This window comes from Gymnodraco acuticeps, unplaced genomic scaffold (genome assembly GCF_902827175.1).
Source record: "Gymnodraco acuticeps unplaced genomic scaffold, fGymAcu1.1, whole genome shotgun sequence".
Taxonomy (NCBI): domain Eukaryota; kingdom Metazoa; phylum Chordata; class Actinopteri; order Perciformes; family Bathydraconidae; genus Gymnodraco; species Gymnodraco acuticeps.
The window spans coordinates 1,329,208-1,348,856 of NW_022991188.1; the positions used below are offsets into that span (position 1 = coordinate 1,329,208).

Genomic DNA, 19,649 nt, shown 5'->3' on the forward strand with positions numbered 1-19,649 from the left:
ATTTGCAAGGCCCTCTGAGCAGAGAATCGTTTGGCCATCTTGATCAGTTGTGATAAGGACCCAAACTGGCGAAGCTTTATTTATTGTGTCCCGCCCCAAATTTGCAGCTGGGATAGAGTGTGAAAAAATAAAGATTGGTTCCCAAAAGACATAATGCGGGAATGTGAGAGCAGACAGATGTCAGTGCTTGAATTTATCAACAATGTTGCAACCTTGTGCGGGAATGGTAGGGACAGAAACACAAAAGTCTCTCTCTCACACACACACACACACACACACACACACACACACACACACACACACACACACACACACACACACACACACACACACACACACACACACACACACACACACACACACACACACACACACACACACAAACATCCTGTTGTGTAGGGGGGTGTACAGTGCGTGGTTATTGAAAATGTGTTCTGATATATGTTCTTCACAGAAAATGCGCCAAGGCCATGAGTGTGAGTTTGAAAAAATAATTTATCATATAATTTTTCTTTAGCTAAATAATGAAAACGGGTCCCACAGACCCGAACACCATTAAGTGTGCTTAATATCATATGTATGTTTTTCTATGATAGTTTTCAATGGGTTTTCCTCCTGAAGGAAGAAAATAGTGAGATGTAATTGTTATAACTCTTTTACTATTACTTTTGTTTTAACTACTGTATTTTTGTAAGGGTTCACCTGAAATTGGTGTCAAATATTTTTCAATAATTTATTTTATTTTCCGCCTCAGTTGTGGTGTTATTACTCACAGGCACAGTGATGTCTGTTCCTCGCCTCTTTGCCACCTGTGTCTTTCCATTGATGTAAATTGGCTCCACTGGTTCCAGCATAATTTCCTGAATTGGTTGATCGTCAAGGAAACTTGTGACCTGGCTTGGTCTCACCAGAACTTTAAGTTGATGCCACTTTCCGTCATACAGATTCTGAAAGAAGGCACACAAATGAATACAAAAACACTGTTGTTTTTAGAAGGGGTTTCTCAAATATGAACATGCATTAACTGAGTTGTTTCAGGCAATGTGAAAACATTTATTAACTTGTCAAACCTTCTTCCACTCAGCCTTCCCTTCTGTTGGCAGGCGTATGTGTATATGTTTCATTTAATCTAATTTGGTCAGTTTCATAAATGCTCTACAAATAGTTTTGACTTGGAAGTTATTAAGACTAAAAATGTATTTATTTTTCCATCACAATGTTTCCTAAATGCCCTCACCATCTAGTAGAGAGAAACAGAGCAGCTATTGTTTCATTGGGAGTTAGCCACAACCATCATTTCCAAAAGAGAAATCACAGGCTTCTACCTTGAGCCACATCAAACCACATCAAATCAAACATGTGCAAACACAAGTTGAACATAAGTACAACCCTGTTCAATGTTCTATGCTGAAATCTAGGTGTGTAAGGGTGGAGGGTGTCTTTTGGAAAAAAACAACCTGGCGTGTCCACCAGGATGTACTATTACATTGAGCTGCCATGGAAGCAGACACATGTTCTCCAAGAACTACACATCCACCAACTAGTTTCCACGGGGGACTGTGGTTTAGAGTAGGAAATGTTTTGTTTGATCCTCTTGTTGGCTTCCACCACATTACATCTTCACATGTTTAGCTGTATTGAGCTGAACATGGGATGATACTTAAATAATTGCAAGTTTGGCTCTTCACAAGTCATCCCAGTCACATTCATTCACAGGCACCAACATAAAGGGAAACCCAAGATTGGAAGAGACAGAGTACACTCTTATAGCACAATGTGTGCTTTCAGCGGCAGGAAAATACCAGTAAATGACATTTATGTTTTCCCATTATTCATATAAATGATGATATTTTTGTTATTGTGAAGATATTTGTATAGGGCATTTTTAAGCAACTGCATTAACTGAGTTGATTCTCAATGCAAAAAAAGCCTCAATTGACTAAGTTATTTATAAAGTTATAGGTTAGCTGACACATAGTATTCTAAAATATGGAAAAAATGTTTTGTTTGAGAAAAAGTACAGTAAACATATGTAATTTAGAGATATGCATTTGGTAATTTTGTCATTTCAATTATACTGTAAGGGTTTATAATATTTATAAACATTATGCTATATGCTATAACCAGGCTGAACACATGTAAACCGTTGAGACATTTGTCTTCAACTATATCGGATTTACCAGCTGACAGAAAGATATATTGCATTTTGACACTTAGTCATCTTGGAAAAGGAGCATTTGTTAGTACTTGGAAGTCAAAGCACAGCCGAAAGTCATTTTGATCTGGTAAAAGCATGAAACTCTATCCCAACCTGAAAGCCGTTTTTAAAGGTGATTCTCTGCCAATTTTCTGTCCGACTGGTGGTGGTGAATGTAACACTTTTGTCATTCCCACTTAGTGTCACTGCAGCCTGGATCTCCTTATCCTTAGACAGCACCCTCCAAAGGTCGAATGTCAGCTTGCTGGAAGACCCCTTTAGACGCAGGGTTGCGACAAACACATAGGATGGAGGGAGGCCTTCTGGGAAAATATCCCTAGTGCAAAGAGGAAGTCCAACAATTAAATAGAAATGATAGTGGTTTAAATTAAATTTAAAAAAGAATGAAATGTGACAGATGTTTAAGACCCTCATGACTTTAAGACAACAGTGTACCTGGTATTCTCAGTAATGTCTGTGGAGGCAGTAAGGGAATAGGCTGCCTCAGAAATCAGAGAGCCAGGGGTCTTCTTGGCCTTCTTCTGAACATTCATGCCCAGCAGCAGCTCAAAGCCTTTCTCATCCCGAGATGCCACCGGGATTCGAGTTGGACACACAGACTCTAGAAATACATTTGTAAATTATTTATGTAGGTATAGACATGAAATAAAAAGCGTCTTTGAGACAACTGCATTATTTGGTAGTGTATTGTTTTGTTCCTCTCTGAGAAAAACAATGTCATGTATTTTTTGGTGGTGAATTTAAAACTGAAGCTTAATTTACTGAATTTCATACAACAAAACAATATACTGTATCCAATGTGCGGAGGAAAAACACAAGTGCAGGCTTAGCTTAACAGTAATAATAATGCTGTATAAGAACAGGACATAGTGACCCTAGTCAGCTATGTTGAATTTATGTTGCAGCCATCTTGTGTTTTTGTAACCAGCAGAATAGGGTAAAAAAAGTATAACAGTTTGATGACAATAGTTTTTCAAGCAACTGAATTGTTGAAATAATTTTGGTTAAAGCTATTATTACAGCCAGGTGAATTGGCCCCTTAGGCCATTAGAAAAGTGCAATTTTAAGGCACATGTTTCCACTTTTATGAACTGGGGTTTGCTGCACGGTAGTATTTCAAAAATGAAACAGTCATTGCAACAGGCACAACTAAATTGATGCAGCCCTATTAATATTATAAAGTACACCTGTCTTTTATTGGCTATCACATGCCATAATGTCAGCAATTACATTCTGCTTTCCATTTTCATTGAGAAATTAAAACTAGTTGACCTAAAGTTTAAAAAATGTATTGTATGCTGGTAATTGAAAACATTTGACAAGGTTTATTAACACATTTTTGTATTGCAAGGAAGGAAAGAGGAGACCCATGCTATTGTGTTTTTCTATAGTGAGTATCAGAACCTTAGTATTCAACCCTTGAACGCCTTTGCATCTTAGTCCCATAATCACTCAACTTTCAGTCACCCCTGGTTCAAGAAGTACAATTCCTTTTCAATTAAAATGAAAAGAGAACCATCAACCTTTATGACTGATGTGTGTTTCTAACATTGAGGTCAAGAAATAGTTGAAATGAGAACACAAAATAGGAAAAAACACAATGCAAATGCTGGATAAACATGCCATTAAAAGAGATAAATTACATATCCCAACCTTCACACAACTTCTGCTCCATGTTGTCTCGAATACGGTCAATGGTGGTGTAATCCTCAGCATACAAGACATAGGCAGATGATGGTCGATTGGCAATGGATACCAGCTCCGACGTGGTGATCTCACTGCCAACTCCAACAGCAAATACTGTAACGCCCTCTGCTCGTGCCTCCACACTTGCATCCACCTGAAGAAACACAGGCCACCTGGTGAAAACGAGCCCTCCGTGGTAAACAGGACTTTCATTTTAACCCTTGAAAGACAGTTAATGCTGGAAGAACCTACATAAAACCATAATATGATAAACAATGTGGATACACCGTGCCAGAAAGTGTTTACTTGTTGAGGTTATTTGAATGGCAGGTGCTGTCAATCTTTTTTCACACTGTGATACATCTCAAGCCCCTTTAACTCTGCTACTATGATTTAGGGCCACCCAAAGGCACTTTACTGTTGGTTTCACTCAAGCATGGCAAAGTGACATTTACCACGTCATCCTGAGATTTGCCATCTGTGACCACCACAGCGATGCGGTTCTTGACCTGGCTGGCTCTTTGGGAGGAGGAGAAAACGTGGTCCACAGCAAACTTGATAGCCCTGCCAGTCTGCAAGACAGAAAACAGTGAGGACCTGGTGCCGTGAATTAAAAACGATATGAGGAATGATGTTTCTATTGACAGCTGCAATACACCAGAGTACAAATTAAATTATATAAAGGCATACAAGAGCTTTTTTTAAACCTCAATTGGAATTGTGAACCCTATAAATCTGTGTGTGTGGTGTTGCTGCAGATGCACCTGTAGTAACTGAATGTTGGTACACTTGGACCGGCCTAAGTGTGCCTCTCCAAAACCAGCCTGCTCAACTTTATTAGTTTTGTATTTTTGGAAGAAGTAAAGAGTTTCACAGAAGCCTACATTTTAAGTCATTCTTCTGCATGTAAGGTGCCTCAATTGTATGTCAACACCAAGCAACCAGGTCATGCATAGAACCCAAAGTGTTGGATAATAGATAAATACAAATATTCTATACTATATTAATCACATTTATTGTGTTGAGTAATAAGCCTTTTTTTATTAAATTGTTTTACTTTTATTTGTTCATAATTTGTTTTTGTGCTTTTTTATCATACAATTGCATTTCTCTTGCTAACACTTAATTGAATGTGTGTTATAAGTGTTATCTTAATTTAACATTTTATAATGCTACCTTTTATTTCATGCCATTACTTTTCACATCAGTGGTTTTTTTATCACAACCTGCTCAGTCACCATACAGCAGTCTAACAAGGCTACATGCTACCTAGCCAAATTACTATCTAGTCCTGCCTCGAAGAGAAGTGCAAGTGTTAGCATTTTAGCATGTTCAGTTGCTCCTTTTGGCTAGAGCCAGCATAGAACAATACTGTATTACAATGAATATTTGTAGGGGGCTTTTTTGTAGCAGTGCAATGACCAGCAAGAAGTACCCCACAGTCTGAAATAGTTTTCTTTTCATAATACCTGAATGTTAATAAAAGTGCTAGAGTTGTAAAGAGAAAACATGCTGCCCTGCCTGTGTGTTTCCTCCCAGGTAGGTGATGCCTTGTATGGCCTCGATGAGCTCTGCTCCACCCTGGTGTATCCCCAGAGAAATCTCCAGACGAGGAGTGTCGCTGTACTGGATCACAGCCACCTACAGCAGATATAAAACAAATCCAATCTAGAAGTAGTGAAGCTATTGGAATCAGCCAACAAAATGCTGGAATTATATATTTTTTATAAAAGCTGTTGACACATAAAAAAGGCGGTGTTCTTGATTTGACAGGGTAACATTTCAGATTATATCAATGGGAATATCAAAGTGCAAACTCTACAAGTTTAATTAAAAGATTGCTAGTAAATACAACAGGAAATTGCAATATCTTCTTAGCACAAACAATATAATGTGGTTTATATTACCTGTGTGTAGTGGGAACTGATATCAAATTGGCTGGTGATGTTGATAAGCCACTGCTTGGCCGTCTCAAAGTCTGAGGTGCCAACACTCCACGAGCCATCAACAATATAGACAAGGTCATTTACAGCTGTGCTGCAGCCTAAATATAAATACACACATAAATACACACATGCACAGCTATCAAAGACAAATACAAACACATACACTGAAAATCCACACTTCAGACTAGTGGTCAGTATCTTCTCCTGCTTTAAGTTTCAGTTATCTTGATATATCTTACTAATAAAATTGTCAGTATTGCTAGTTCCCTTTGTTTTCACAATGAGCACTTTACCTGCTCGCACATCATCCTCCTCTGCAGCCTCCAGGGGGGTCAGTAGCAATATTGCACTCCATAATGACCACAGCAACATGGCTCCTTAGAAGAGCGGTCAACCTTGGTCCAGTCCAACCTGGATTAATTAGTGCAGAAAACAACAAAGAATTCAATGACCTAAGAACTTTTCTCTCACTCCCATCAGGCACATGTTTCCAACTGACAGTATGTTTTTAATGAATGGCAAGAATTGTGAGAAATGTGATGGGTCTGTATTTTTAAGCCTAACACCCTGACATCTTGTACAGCACCACCATCATCAAAATGTCCACCTATACAGAACCACCATTTTATCAAATAAATTCAGTACATTCAGGGATGCCCTTGTGCCACATTGACGCAAACATTTTCAAACTGCATTTTCAAACTGCATTGAAAGTATTCCAGAAATTGAATTGAAAATATTTGTCTACCCAAGGAGTTATTTTTATTTGACTTACTCATTATGCCACACCTAAGATAAAACTGATAACGTTTAGCCCCATTAGTGATGAGGCTCTACATGTAGAAAAATCATGGACAGTAGTATACCTGTTTGTAATGCACATTTTGTCCTCTAGGGGCCAGTATGGAAGCTTCAAATTTGTATTGTATTTCCAATACAGGAATCATTACAGGAACAATTTGAGTAACTCCCAAACCTTACCTGCATTTAAAACCATGATCTTAATGTGGTAATGTAGTTTATTAGAGTTTACAGAATGTTTCTGATTTGACAAACATTATATTATACTTATGCAAACAGTTTGGTTCCATTAAGTATTTGATCAAAAGGCCTTGGAAAAGTAGTTTAACATCGAGCTGAAAATTATTATTTTGTTGAAATCTTCAAAGCTGTAGCATTTGTGTTCTCAAAAAACAAAAATTGCTCTTAACAGTGTCAGTTCAGACAGTGCACTAACAAATAATTGTTAAAAATGTAAGTGTACATATAAAATTGTGAAATTAGCTAAAACAAGGTTGTACTGTATGCTTGTGTAAAGTTACTATTTGTTATAATAAGGATGTCAGTGATTACTTAAGTAAAAGCATACACAGCTTTTATCACTGTTTGCTGTGTGTACAATAGTACTACATGTTACCTGAACTGTTCTATTTAGGATACACCCCTTGAGATGAACCATTTCATTTTCAAAAGTGTCCTAAAAATATGTGTTTCTACAAATTAGAAGGACTAATGTCCAGTGAAAAGACTGTGTTGTAATGTTGAGTTGTCACATGCTGTATATGACTGCCTTGTGAAATCACCACATCTCTATGTTCCTCTCCACAGCCTCCACTTATTCTATCCTCCTCCTCTTTCCTGTAAAATGCTTTTGCAAGTTTTCTTGTTGTGCCATGCAACATATGGTGTGTTTTCCGCGGATCTCGTTCATTTTGCAGCGCAAACATGGATTCACCGACCACAAGGCTGGGTCGTAGAAAATAACAACCTGAGCACTATGCTGGGATTGGAAAACAGAAATATGGACATGGCAGAGAGGGTTGCAGTATGCTGGCAGAGGATTTAAAGACAGGGGAAGACTCGGTCAGAGGAGAGAGAGAGAACAGCTACCACAACCTTTCTTAAAGTCTCCACCCAGATCCCTACCTCTCTTTCACTTTCCATTACCTCTTGGCTGACTTCCTATACAGAACCATATTACACCAAGGTACTTCCAATTCTGAGGTCAATTGAGTTTGCAGGGGTTTTTGGACACCAAAATGATAAATGTAATACAAAAATACAAGGGAAAAAAAATGAAAGTAATATGTTCATTACAGCTTCGTCCTTGTAGAAAACAAGGGAGGATGTGGCTCAGGGGGGAAATGGGCATCTACCAAACATAGGGTCAGTGGTTTGATCCCCAGACCTGTCCAAAATTACAAAAGGAAACTTACATACATTTCACTACTGTGAAACTGTAGACTGCATGTCTACAGTTTTAACGTGTATTTTTAAATGTTATGTAACGTAATAGAATGTATGTAACTGGTACAGCTAATATGTATTGCATTACTGCTAACATGTAAACAATTAATCTTAAACCAATGAAGTACTCATATTCACCAAATGCCTAGTCAACATGCACATGTGAGTGCTATATGAATTACATATGGGAAAAATGAGCTTATAGTGGGCAAACTTTAAGTGCCCCACAAGGGACAAACACAAACCCATGTTCTTTGCCATTGGATGATTGAATAGTCCACTAATGGGTTTCATGTAAAGTAAATGAGGCTCCTTAGTAGCCCTTGATTCAAAGTGAACAAATAGCTAACTGTAATATACATTTTATTCACTCATAAATAAGTTTCACCAAGCCAGAGATGAGATAAGTCATTGCAAAAGAGATTAAATGGGTGTGACATTTTTATTATTTTTTTATTTATTCACTTATTTAACAGGGACAGTGCACATTAATGAACATTTCTGTAAATGTGCCAGAGTTAGCCAAGAGGCTATTTTTCATCTGTAGTCCCTGGACATATTTGAAAAGTCAACCTAAAACACATTTCATTTTAAACAAGTAAATACAATACATTTAAAACATGCAACAGACATTACTGGGATACTTAAATAAAACAATTTAAAATACAGAACATTAAAACAAAACAAATAAAACAAAACAAAAGAACATGTTAAAACACAGGCAGTGGGTTGTATGGAGCAGAAGATTGGGTCAGTGTTGGCAGAGCTGATTCCTCACTAACCATATTTTGAGTTTTGATTTAAATAAAGTGAATGTGGTCTGGTCTCTGATTGGAGGTGGGATTGAGTTCCATTGCTGAGCAGCTTTAACAGAAAATGAAGACTGACTGAAAGAACTTTTTCTGAGTGGAATAATGCAATCTCCTCTCGCTCACATTGACAATGTCTTTGAATTGTATTGTATTAAGCTTGCCCTTTAAATTGATCCAGCTAACAGACTGACGTTCTTACTATTGAATACATGTTGTGTTTGCCAAACCAAAAGCTCACTGCTTTCGACAAGCCCATTTGTCAATGTCTTCTGCTGTTACCTTCTATTTGGTTTATATCTAAATGTCTATTTCCCTTGTTGTTGTGTTGCACTGTTGCCTCCCTTGCCCTTTTCTTTTCCTTTCTCTCTCTTGTTAAAGGCCCTTGGCTCACCCCCACAGACATTTTCACTTACTGTACCTGATAAGTCCCCTCCTGAGGGCCTGTGGGTTTGTTCAGACTATGCTCGGTTAACAACACTGTGAACCTATTACTTTTGTCACACCTGTTAGGGTGAGAGACCTTACACCTTTATCATTTGTATTGGCTCACCCTTCTTCATCCGCTTCAGAAGTCTAATCAGAAAGAAAAGTGCCATCTGCCAACAGGGTACTTTAGCTGACCTCAGAGAATTTACAGTTTACAGTGAATTTCACAGCCTTTCCTCAGTCCTGAACGGTATGTAGGATACAATTCAGGACAACAAGAAACATGAGACTTTGAATGGTTAACTGGTCAGTCAAATATGCCATATGCTATTTCAAAAAGGGTATATCATTTGCTTTTTTAAAGCCTTAAAGTAATAAAAATGATTTAGTTTGAATAAATCAACACATATATGGTTTAAAAGTTGTATTCGCTGTATTATTTTTTCCTATTTCAAGGTCCAAGGCACACTTTATTTTTTCAGTATACAGGGGAAAGAAATTGCACTCCTCCAGTATAATGGTGTGTACAACCCTACCACGGTCAATGCTGGCTCACTTACATGGTTTACTTTATTGATTTACTGGCACACCTTAGTGGAACATAGCCATCATTGGTGATTAGTAAAAACATTTGTGCACACTTGCTTTTCCTTCAAAATGTCTCTTGTGAGGAAGATGTGTTGGAATCTCAAGCAGGCACTACCATACATGCAAATGTGTAAAGTCAGGTTCACTTTCGTTAAATTGGCCTTAAAACGATTTGCTTAATGTGCCCACTCTGTAGAAAATACAATCACCTCTACCAACCGCACTATGGGAAAATGCTTTCTCTTTTACATTTCATTAGCTTAGGCCAGGCTGTTGGTTTAAATTTGAAGTGCACCCAATGTTATTTAAAATAAAAGAGGCACTAGTCTCAATACAAATAACTTGGTTTGATGTTTATTTACATAACAATTATTATGATCTCTAGTGTGAACAATACTGCTACAAGAGTAGTTCTTTGGATTTAACACTTTGACATTGTTCATTGTAAATTGTGTGTACAAACCTAACTAACCATATCAATTGCAGATCAAGACATGTTTATATAACTGTAATTTGTAATTGCTTTGGAAGACACTGATGAAATTGTTGAAATATAACTGGTACTATTTCATTAGTATTTTAATGACGTGATCTAGTTGCATCGTCTTCTACTGCAATTTAATGGCACCTGAACAGAGAATATCCACATAACAGCATTGAATGGAAACACGTGTTAATTCCCATATTCTTTTCTGGAAATCTGGTTAATAATTGCTTTTAAATTAAAACTTTACTAATAATCAATAATAAACATTTTCTAGCCAACGGTCTGAAATGGTCAGCCCTACTGTATGAGTGCTCTAAGCATACTTCATTTTGAATTCAATAATTATCATTACAAATTCCAGCCAAGTCTCCATGACCGAATGAAGACCAGAAAAACAAAAATCCTGAAAATGTATATTCACTATTAAGTTCTCGTGCCGCCTTCTGTACAGGTGTTTGTTTAAGGATATATCAGTGACAGTAAAAGAGAAAACTGAGAATGCGGAGGAAGGGACCAGAAGTCAAAATGTATGGATGTGAACAGCATGCTTTAAATGTTATACCCTTTCTAAAAGTATCTCATCCGTATTCCTCTCTTACGTGGATCCATCTATACATCCTCTCTTCAGTGCCTCACTCTTTCATGTTATAGCACACGTCATTACAAACACACAGTGTGGATAGGTGGGTAGTGAACATGAATTCTTCCAAACCTCACTCTAGATTTAGCAAACCAGAAGTTCAGTGAACCACATCAACCAGCCCTGCCGTCTTTATAATCACAGAACATTCCTTGTACACAGATGTTGCTGGGTTTGCTTAGCGCCTATGGTTGGTTTATTAAAAAAAAGAAGACTGCAGAGAGCAATACTAACACCAGCATATACAAATATACATATATTTATAATAGGGTCTCCTTAGATATGGAAATCTATATTTGTATTGACTTGAAACATACATAAAAACAACCCATTACCTGAATGTTATTGTCATGTTCATTATCGCTGCATAATCAGGCATTTTAACGTTTTTTTAACAAGGAAAAAATGTGGATGTGAGATTCTCTGTGATGATTTTAGGCATTATTCCATAGTGAAAAGGAAAGACCTCAATGACTGAGAAATATGAATAAAAACGCTTAAAGATTCAGAAATTACATTTGGAAAATGGTTGACATTAGGTGTTATTCCATTAACCTGTTTTTATGTTTTCTAATTTGTGCATAAAAAGCACCAAAAAGCTAAAATACGTTTACATTTTGCTGATGGGAAAAAGTTATTGTGACCATTATTTTACCTTGTTCTGACATAATCTTATGCAATGATTAAATGGCACTTGAGTAGAAAGTAAACAGCCAATGTGCTCAGGTCTTCATTTCTGGAGATTTTGTTAGAATTTACTCTACATTTGGATCCAAACTTTGACGTGGGTTTAAATCAAGCAAAAACATAGCCACGTGTAGGTCCACCACTTTGTTTGACTGTGGGTTTTGGTCACATAGCCTTTTGCGCAGATGTTATGGTGAAAAATCAAGTGGAACATTCACATGTAATGAAGCAACAAATTGTTCTTCAAATGGTATTTTCGTGATCTCACGGATATAGTAAAATAATAATATGTTAGGGTAAACATTGTATTGTTGTATCTGGTCTCAAATAGGGCTATCAGAAACAATGATATGGTCCTTTGTATCGACACAGTATACCTCAATTAACCACGATAAGTCACTAGTCATAGCAGAACAGTCTGTGTTTGAATAGCAAAAATGTATATTTTATTGCTATTGAATTGTTATGTAACTTTGAAGAACAACAAGATTGTGTTAATTGTTTTTTCTGTTTACATATATTGCTTTTCCAATGGCATGAACAACTCTTATTCAAAGCAAACATAATCATTAAACAAAATACAGCTGTCATGGGAAACCTCTTGATAGCAGATAATTGGTGACTCCTTCTGAAGACTATAGTTTCGATAAACTCAGCAATAAATGGATCTTTGCATGATGATGCCCCAAAATGAAAATAGCCATATCCTCTGACTATCTTAAGCACTCCGTTGTTTCCAACTCATTCAGAAGTTGAACATACTGTACAGTAATTAGGATGGAAGACCAAGTTATTTTAGACTACAGACTTAACTAACAGCATAACTTTGAAATGCCAAGAGACACACAGGGAGAGACTGCGCTTACTCGCTGACCCATAATCAAAGAGGTTTATGTATGCAGTTATACTATATATTTAGCTTGTAGAAGACAAGCTTGGTCCCGATGGCCAATCACTTGTGGCCAAACCAAACCCATGCCATGGTTACATCAAGTTAGGAACAATTACTAAAAACAGTAATAATGCATGCGTATTTATCTATATAGCTGTAAAATAAATGGAACAACAACCAAAGTTAAAAGCAACAACAGGAACAGAGATAAGTTATCTGTATGAACATCACTTTGATTGGGTTAAGCTGAGTCCCTTTACATAACAGTACACATAGTAAAACAAGTAATAATAGGGCCTTACCTTTCTCTTTCAGCTGCTATGAGGCAATGATGAATGCCACTCTGCTCGGAGAAAGTGAAGAGAGTGAAGTCCTGAAGTGGTAGTGACAGTCCTCCCTCTGGTTGGCAGAGGGAGTGGTGGGAGTGTCAGGACAGACTTTATAAATCGTGGCTGTAGCTTCACCACAAAATGGGACACAACGGAGACCAATGTGGATTGACACACACACACACACACACACACACACACACACACACACACACACACATCCAACGTGTGGACTGACAGAAGGTTGCAAATTAATTCTTGTTTATGTGTCTAATTTTTTAATCATATGAAATCACTGCTAACATCTGCAATTCATTTTGTATTAAACAGAGTTTTATGACTTAAATATGGTCAACTAATCCAGCTAATTCTACAGCATGCTCTTAATTTAGTTGAAACCAGGATCAGTAACTAGTAGTAACTGCGCACGGCTGTGGTTTAACAGCAAGCATGTTTTTATGGCAGCGGTGCAGGAGTTTAATTAAATAACAGGTTAAAGAAACTCTGTGGTAAGAGATGATATCGCAACTGTACCACATGTTAGACATCTGTGATTTCCTGTAAGGAAGCCCCTACTGATTCAAAAATATCAAAAATGACTTCATACTACAATCAGTATACATTGCTGAAAATAGACGTTCAGTGCATTAATTTATTTTGAATCCAAAATAACAAATCTCTGTCTTCAAAGGAAAGAAGCGGCCACAAAAGTGACTTCATTGATGGAGTAAACTGTAAAGGGCTTAAGGGATATTGGGGTTATTTTCCAAAAATGTGCAATGAAAAGACCCAAACCAAAAATGTATGTGTCTTACTGACAAGCATTGTGTGTGTTTCCAAAGCCTGTTATATCTTTCCTCTGTGCTAGAGCTCCATTGTTCCTGCATGCTGTCAATCACATTAATAACAATATTTCCGTCTCCAGACCTTGAACAATATCTAAGGAGCGAAACATTGTTAGTGCCGTTATTAGCATGCACCTTTGATTCAATCCCACACACTGTCCTGCTTTTCTAAATATACACTATTTTCATTGGTGCATTAATCCACCAATGAAAATAGTCCCAACCAACACATGCACTATTTAAGTCTTTTTGAGTATCATTTACTGACAAACTGCAGCCGTTTTGAGTATTACTGGAAGTCTGTATTTGTGACCACATTAATGACGGACTTACACAATGTTAGTTTTGGTGTATCATGTTTGGGGTCAGGCTCTGAGCTGAGGAAATCCTCAGGATTGAGTGAAGGTGTGCATGCAATATACCGGCGGGCCAGATCTAATAGTAATTAGAAATTATCCTGCGGGCCGAAATTAAATCCACCATTTGATTTGGCCCCCGGGCCTTGAGTTTGACTAGAGCAAGCTTTGAAGAAATGAAACATCCTGGCTTGTTACAAATCATCGCTATTAAACTCAGTTATGCATGAACAAATAAATTGTCCTTTTCCTGCATAATAAAGAAATGTGTTGCATAAAAGCCAACACTTAAAAAACTTTCGTGAAGGAAGTATTCAGATTAAAAATAGCACTACCATACTACCATACGCAACATTTAAAAAGCCATATTACTAAAACACTAACACATAAGGAAACTACCAGCATAGCCTACATCAAAAGTTACACCATGACTAGTTATGCAATAAGAGTATAAGATTATTAGTGATGCATTAATGTGTCTGTAATATTGAACTATTTTAGTTGGTTGAAGTTGAGCTAGTTTGAAACTATTGTCCATACTGTTGAATACTTTATAACAATGCATCATAACAACTGTGAAAATAAATGTCCTCTGAACTTGAAGTATTGAGTAGCATAACATCGAAATCATCATGTTAAGTTGAAGTACCTCCAATAAGTACAGTTTTCACTACAATCCAGTTGCCTGTACTCACTGACAAACAATGTGTTCATAAAAGGATAAAGAACTCTGAACTGCTGTTGCCCCCTGTTGGAGCAGCACAGTTAAGTTTTTCTCAGAGAGCCTTATGATCAGGCTTCCTTTTGCCTCAGTGGTAGTTTAAAGTGTTACTCTTGCCAGGGACTGCCCTGAGCTCTGTAAATAAATAAATAAAAGAAAGAAGGCAAAAACCTAGCAAAGAATTTAGTTTTTCTAAATATGTGCCTTCCCTTCCTAACCAAACCGACCACATCAGGCTGGACAACACGCAGAGAAAGCTGTAATAAGCGAGGAGGAATGTTTTTCATGCAGGAATTCAGCTGAAATGAATAAAAGAAAGCTCTGGATTGGTGCAAATATTAGTTGACAAGAATAGATTAAACATATATTACTTTGTTTATGAGGAGTGTTTAAAAAGGCTGCCTCTTTTAGCAATTACTAAACGGAGTTACAGGGTTAGACAGAATCAATCAGCAAACGACAACTTGTTTTTTCCAGCTTATACTGGTTTATAACAGCTTATTTACTTTCCACGGGGTCAGTTCAAGTGTGTTTTTATCTTGACCATGTGCCTTTTCCTATCTCTTTATATCTGACTCAGTATTTTTTTGTCGAGCTTCAGGAAATTGAAATTGTGTTCTTTGCCCAATCAGATCCAGACTACAAGCACTCCAGTAGCCATTTTCACTCACCTATAAATCTACCCAGAGGACATGAAGCTGTACAGTATCAAGCAGCCACATTTACCCATTCGACTGTCCTTTTATTTGTAAGGGTTCCATTTTTCCTCTAGAGGGCGGTGTTGGCTCGGTAAATCAATATGTTCGCCCAGTCTTTTTTTACTCTTTTCACTATTAACTTTAAAAATACAAGAAGCAAACATATGTATGTGCTGTTTGAATTTCCCTACACTCAAGTCAATATCAAATGACAAGTCCTGCATTACTTCTGGATGAAGACATATTTGTTTTTTGTTTATTTTTTGCCGATCTGCATTCACAAACAATTTTCACAACATTCAGAATTGTATTCATTCAGCCTTCAGTTAGAACAAGTCCGCCAACAGCCTTGAGGTGGCAGCAACGTGCTAACGGTACATAGCAGTACTACCGGAAATTAGCATTAGAAGAAGAATGTAACGTTGGAAAAAGCTACAGTACTATCGCCGCGTCAGATGATTAGCTAATAGTAAAAACACTGACAGTCCACCTCTCTTTTCTGCATTACAAAACGTCGTAAGTCGTCCGTTATGTATATTGGTCCGTTATTTACAGTTTGAAGCCTCTCTCGCTGCGCTGATAATGCTGAAAATGAAGCTACCGATGAAAACGGGCGAGGAAGGAGGCGACGAAACTGCCGAGGACGATTCATTGGATCTATCGGAGCACCAACATATTCCCAGGGCGGTACCTCCTTCTTCGGTGTCCGGCCGTCTGGAGGATTCGCCCAGACCTAGCGTGTATCCATTCCAGCTGGACAAGGAGACTGTTTTTGAGTGGTTTGGCCTACATCTTAACCCTGCTAAGCGGATCGAGTTCATGTGCGGACTGCTACATATGTGCCAACCCCTGGAGCTCCGCTTTTTGGGATCTTACTTAGAGGATCTTGCAAAGAAAGACTATCATGTTTTAAGAGACTTTGAGTTTCGTGCTAATAGTCCAAGCGATTTAGGAGTTTTAACAGACGTTATAGATCCAGTCGTTAGGTCCAAACTCCTAGTCTGCCTTTCCCTCCTCGGGTCTGACAGCAGGGAATGCGCTGGAATACTCTTTCGGATACTGAGCCATGTAGATCCGGCCCTGTTCTACAAAAATTATGACTACTCCCTCCCTTCATTCTCCGACCCTAACCACCACTCGTTCCATCCACCGTGTCAGGACGGGAATGTGTACGGGCGGTCAGAAGAGACCTGCGGCTTCTCCACTAATGAACCAGCGGCAGGACCTCTGGAGCAGTTGGCGCTGCTTTTTGCCATGGCCTCTCTCCATCCAGCGTTCCACTTCCACCAACGGGAGATTGTCCGGGACCAGCTTGACAAAATAGAGCTTGCCATAGCGGAGGAGCAGAGACGTCAAAGTCAGCTAAGAATAAACGCCCAGATAACGGTAATTTAAAAAAACACTAGCACCGTTAAATGCTATGCTAGGTGAACAAATACTCAAGTACAACTTGTGTTCTTAAGAAAGATATCTATAGCATGCCAGTAAAAGTGTTAATTGATGAATGCACTCAGTGTGGTGATACATATTGTCAAAGTGTACCAAGTACTTCCCTTTCATACCATGGTCTGTCGTCCAAGGCAGGACAGGTCACTCATGCTAAACATAGTTAGCTAACAAGCTAATGTTGGTCGGTTAATCTGCCAGCAACTGGCGTGCGGCAGGTGGTTTCAACTGTTTGGGGGATATTTCAATTACTCCCATGTTATATGTTGCATCTTTATTCTGTAATTTAGCTACCGTCCTGTGTATAAAAACTCTGTGCAGAGAAAGTCATTAACAAGCTTACTTGGAGCCAAGCGGTGCCCTCATTAATGCTACATCCATTACATGCTAATCTCTGTTCTCGAAGTGTTTCATTCACCAGTCTGCAACTCTAGAATGCTGACGCTGTAACTGCTGCAGTGGGAGTTTGATAAAGTACTGATTCTCTTGTGGCTTTTTAACCACGTGCTCTATGACACTGGATGTTATCATTCCAAACAAATGGTAAAGCAAAGTAGTTTACTGGAAAGTATGACCTCCATTTCTCAACTCATATGTAACTACTGCTTTCTACAACAGTTCATCTTCTAGATTTAAGGGGGGCCTGTCTCTTAAAATGATATTATGTACACCATATTTGTGGATCAGGCCCCTTGAGTCTGGGTTTAGTTAATAGCATTGATTGTCATTTACTGAAGCCAGAACATTCAACTGAAATAAGCAATATAAATGTAAGTTATGTTTGAGCTAAGAGTTGGTTGCTAATTTCCTGAAATGGTTTCTAATGCCAGCCCGAAAACTGTTACTGTTTAGCTCTGGTATTTCTCCCTTAAGCACTTGTCCTATTTTAGTCTCCACTAGCCAATCTCTTCTTTCCTCTATTAGTCTTAAACCATTGTCCATGGAGATCCAAAAGCTACCAGGTAGTTCCCAACTAATTAACTGCTTCATTCTAGGGCTGCACGATTTGGGGAAATAATCGAATTGCGATTTTTCTGACAGATATTGCGATTGCGATTCGATTTGCGATATTTGTTTTTAAGCGACCCAACGGAAGTTTATTGTAAAATGCGGACATATCTCCGGCTAGGAAGGTCGTATCAATGTGTTCCCGTCTCTAGCACCCCCGCAGCCCGAGTTACAAGTGAAATAACTAAACTTACATGAAACCTCCGTTGGGTTGCTTTTGATTGATTGATTGATTGATTGAAAAGTTTATTAACAGCTTGTATATTGGGTACAGTACAGCTCAAAACATACAATTGTTAAGGGGATGCAGACCAGAGAAAGACTTTCGTCTTGTTTACATCAGGGTCCCCCATTTCCAATTCATCATGTCATTTAAGACATATAAGACATACAGATGGCTTATTTACAATTTACATACAGGTGGTTTTTTACATACAGATTGCTTGTTTACAATTTTCATTTTAGATTTCGTTCTAATACATCCTAACCGGACATTTAAGACATACCAAGTCTACAGATATACAGTTAGTAACAGAGTCTAAAATGCGAGTATAGATGGGGGGGGGAAGCTGTCCATTGAACGACAGGTTGAGATTTGTACCATTACCGGGGCCAGTTTTGCAATGCTCTCCCCCGAAGGTGCTCTTTAAGAGAGGTTTTGAAGGTAAGTATAGTTTTACTTTCCTTTACAGTTGTGGGAAGAGCGTTCCACCTTGATGTGGCATAATTGCGAAACGTGTATTCCCCCTTTTTTGTGCCAAATCTGGGTTTCACATGATTTGTGGAGCTCCCTCTGGTGTTATGATCATGGTATTCCTTGACCTTTGGGAAGAATTTTGACATGTACATTGGTACCATAGAGGTGTAGTGGATCTTGTAGACCAGGCCCATTGCAAGTAGCTGTACTCTGTCGTCTACTCTAAGCCATCCTAGGTTGTCAAAGTGGGCAGAGGTGAGGTGGGTTCTAGATGAAAGGTCAAGCAGTAGTCTGACCAGTTTATTTTGCGATGTTTTATTTTTAGCGCCTTGGAGGTGCTATGGTACCATGACGTGCAAGCATAGTCATAGTACCCTTGAATGAGTGCTCCTGCCAGAGTTTTCAGGGTGTTTTTGTTTACCAGAGAAGAGATCCGGTATAGATATATTTTAAAGTCAAGCTTCAGTTTAAGACTCACCCTGTAATGGATGTAAAACATGTGATGGAGCATTACTAAAAGAAAGCTCCATTGGAAGCCATTTGGGAAAGTATTTCAAAAATACTTGGCAGGTGATTGGATCAATCTGTCTATCACCTACTATCATGGGCCACTTCTGATTGGTTAACAATGACTGATACATGTGGAGCACAGCACTTCTGATTGGTGTGGATGACTGACACACAAGGAAAAAAAAAGGTTTTCGCAGGCTTTGCGATTTGATAATTGCATCATTAAAAATCGCGATTTTGATTGAAAATCGATTAATTGTTCAGCCCTACTTCATTCCCAGAAATACCTGTTCCTCTCCTCAGGTCGGGGTTATTACTCAGTGGCAGTGGCGAACCGTCAGGGCCTTCAAGGTATTCAGAGAATACCCTGGAACACTCAGATAAAACAAACAAAAAATCGATTTAATTAT

General features: G+C 38.2%; 2 protein-coding genes across 5 annotated transcripts in view; one reads left to right on the forward strand and one right to left on the reverse strand.

Annotated features, from left to right (window-relative positions):
- si:dkey-225n22.4 (collagen alpha-1(XXI) chain) overlaps nt 1-13,018 on the reverse strand; it is a 70,163-nt gene extending 57,145 nt beyond the window's left edge. For all 3 annotated transcript variants that reach the window (XM_034238474.1, XM_034238473.1, XM_034238472.1), the window contains exons 1-9: nt 12,932-13,018; nt 6,144-6,261; nt 5,812-5,948; nt 5,426-5,545; nt 4,360-4,476; nt 3,872-4,058; nt 2,654-2,819; nt 2,312-2,534; nt 774-947 (exon numbers count right to left, since the gene is read on the reverse strand). In XM_034238474.1, coding sequence (XP_034094365.1) covers nt 774-947; nt 2,312-2,534; nt 2,654-2,819; nt 3,872-4,058; nt 4,360-4,476; nt 5,426-5,545; nt 5,812-5,948; nt 6,144-6,222 — 1,203 coding nt within the window. In that variant the 5' untranslated portion in view covers nt 6,223-6,261; nt 12,932-13,018. The remainder of the gene's footprint in view (nt 1-773; nt 948-2,311; nt 2,535-2,653; nt 2,820-3,871; nt 4,059-4,359; nt 4,477-5,425; nt 5,546-5,811; nt 5,949-6,143; nt 6,262-12,931) is intronic.
- Nucleotides 13,019-15,979: 2,961 nt separating this feature from the next.
- Nucleotides 15,980-19,649, forward strand: part of zcchc2 (zinc finger, CCHC domain containing 2) — a 38,662-nt gene continuing 34,992 nt past the window's right edge. For both annotated transcript variants that reach the window (XM_034238483.1, XM_034238484.1), the window contains exon 1: nt 15,980-16,964. In XM_034238483.1, the coding sequence (XP_034094374.1) occupies nt 16,161-16,964 (804 nt within the window). In that variant the 5' untranslated portion in view covers nt 15,980-16,160. The remainder of the gene's footprint in view (nt 16,965-19,649) is intronic.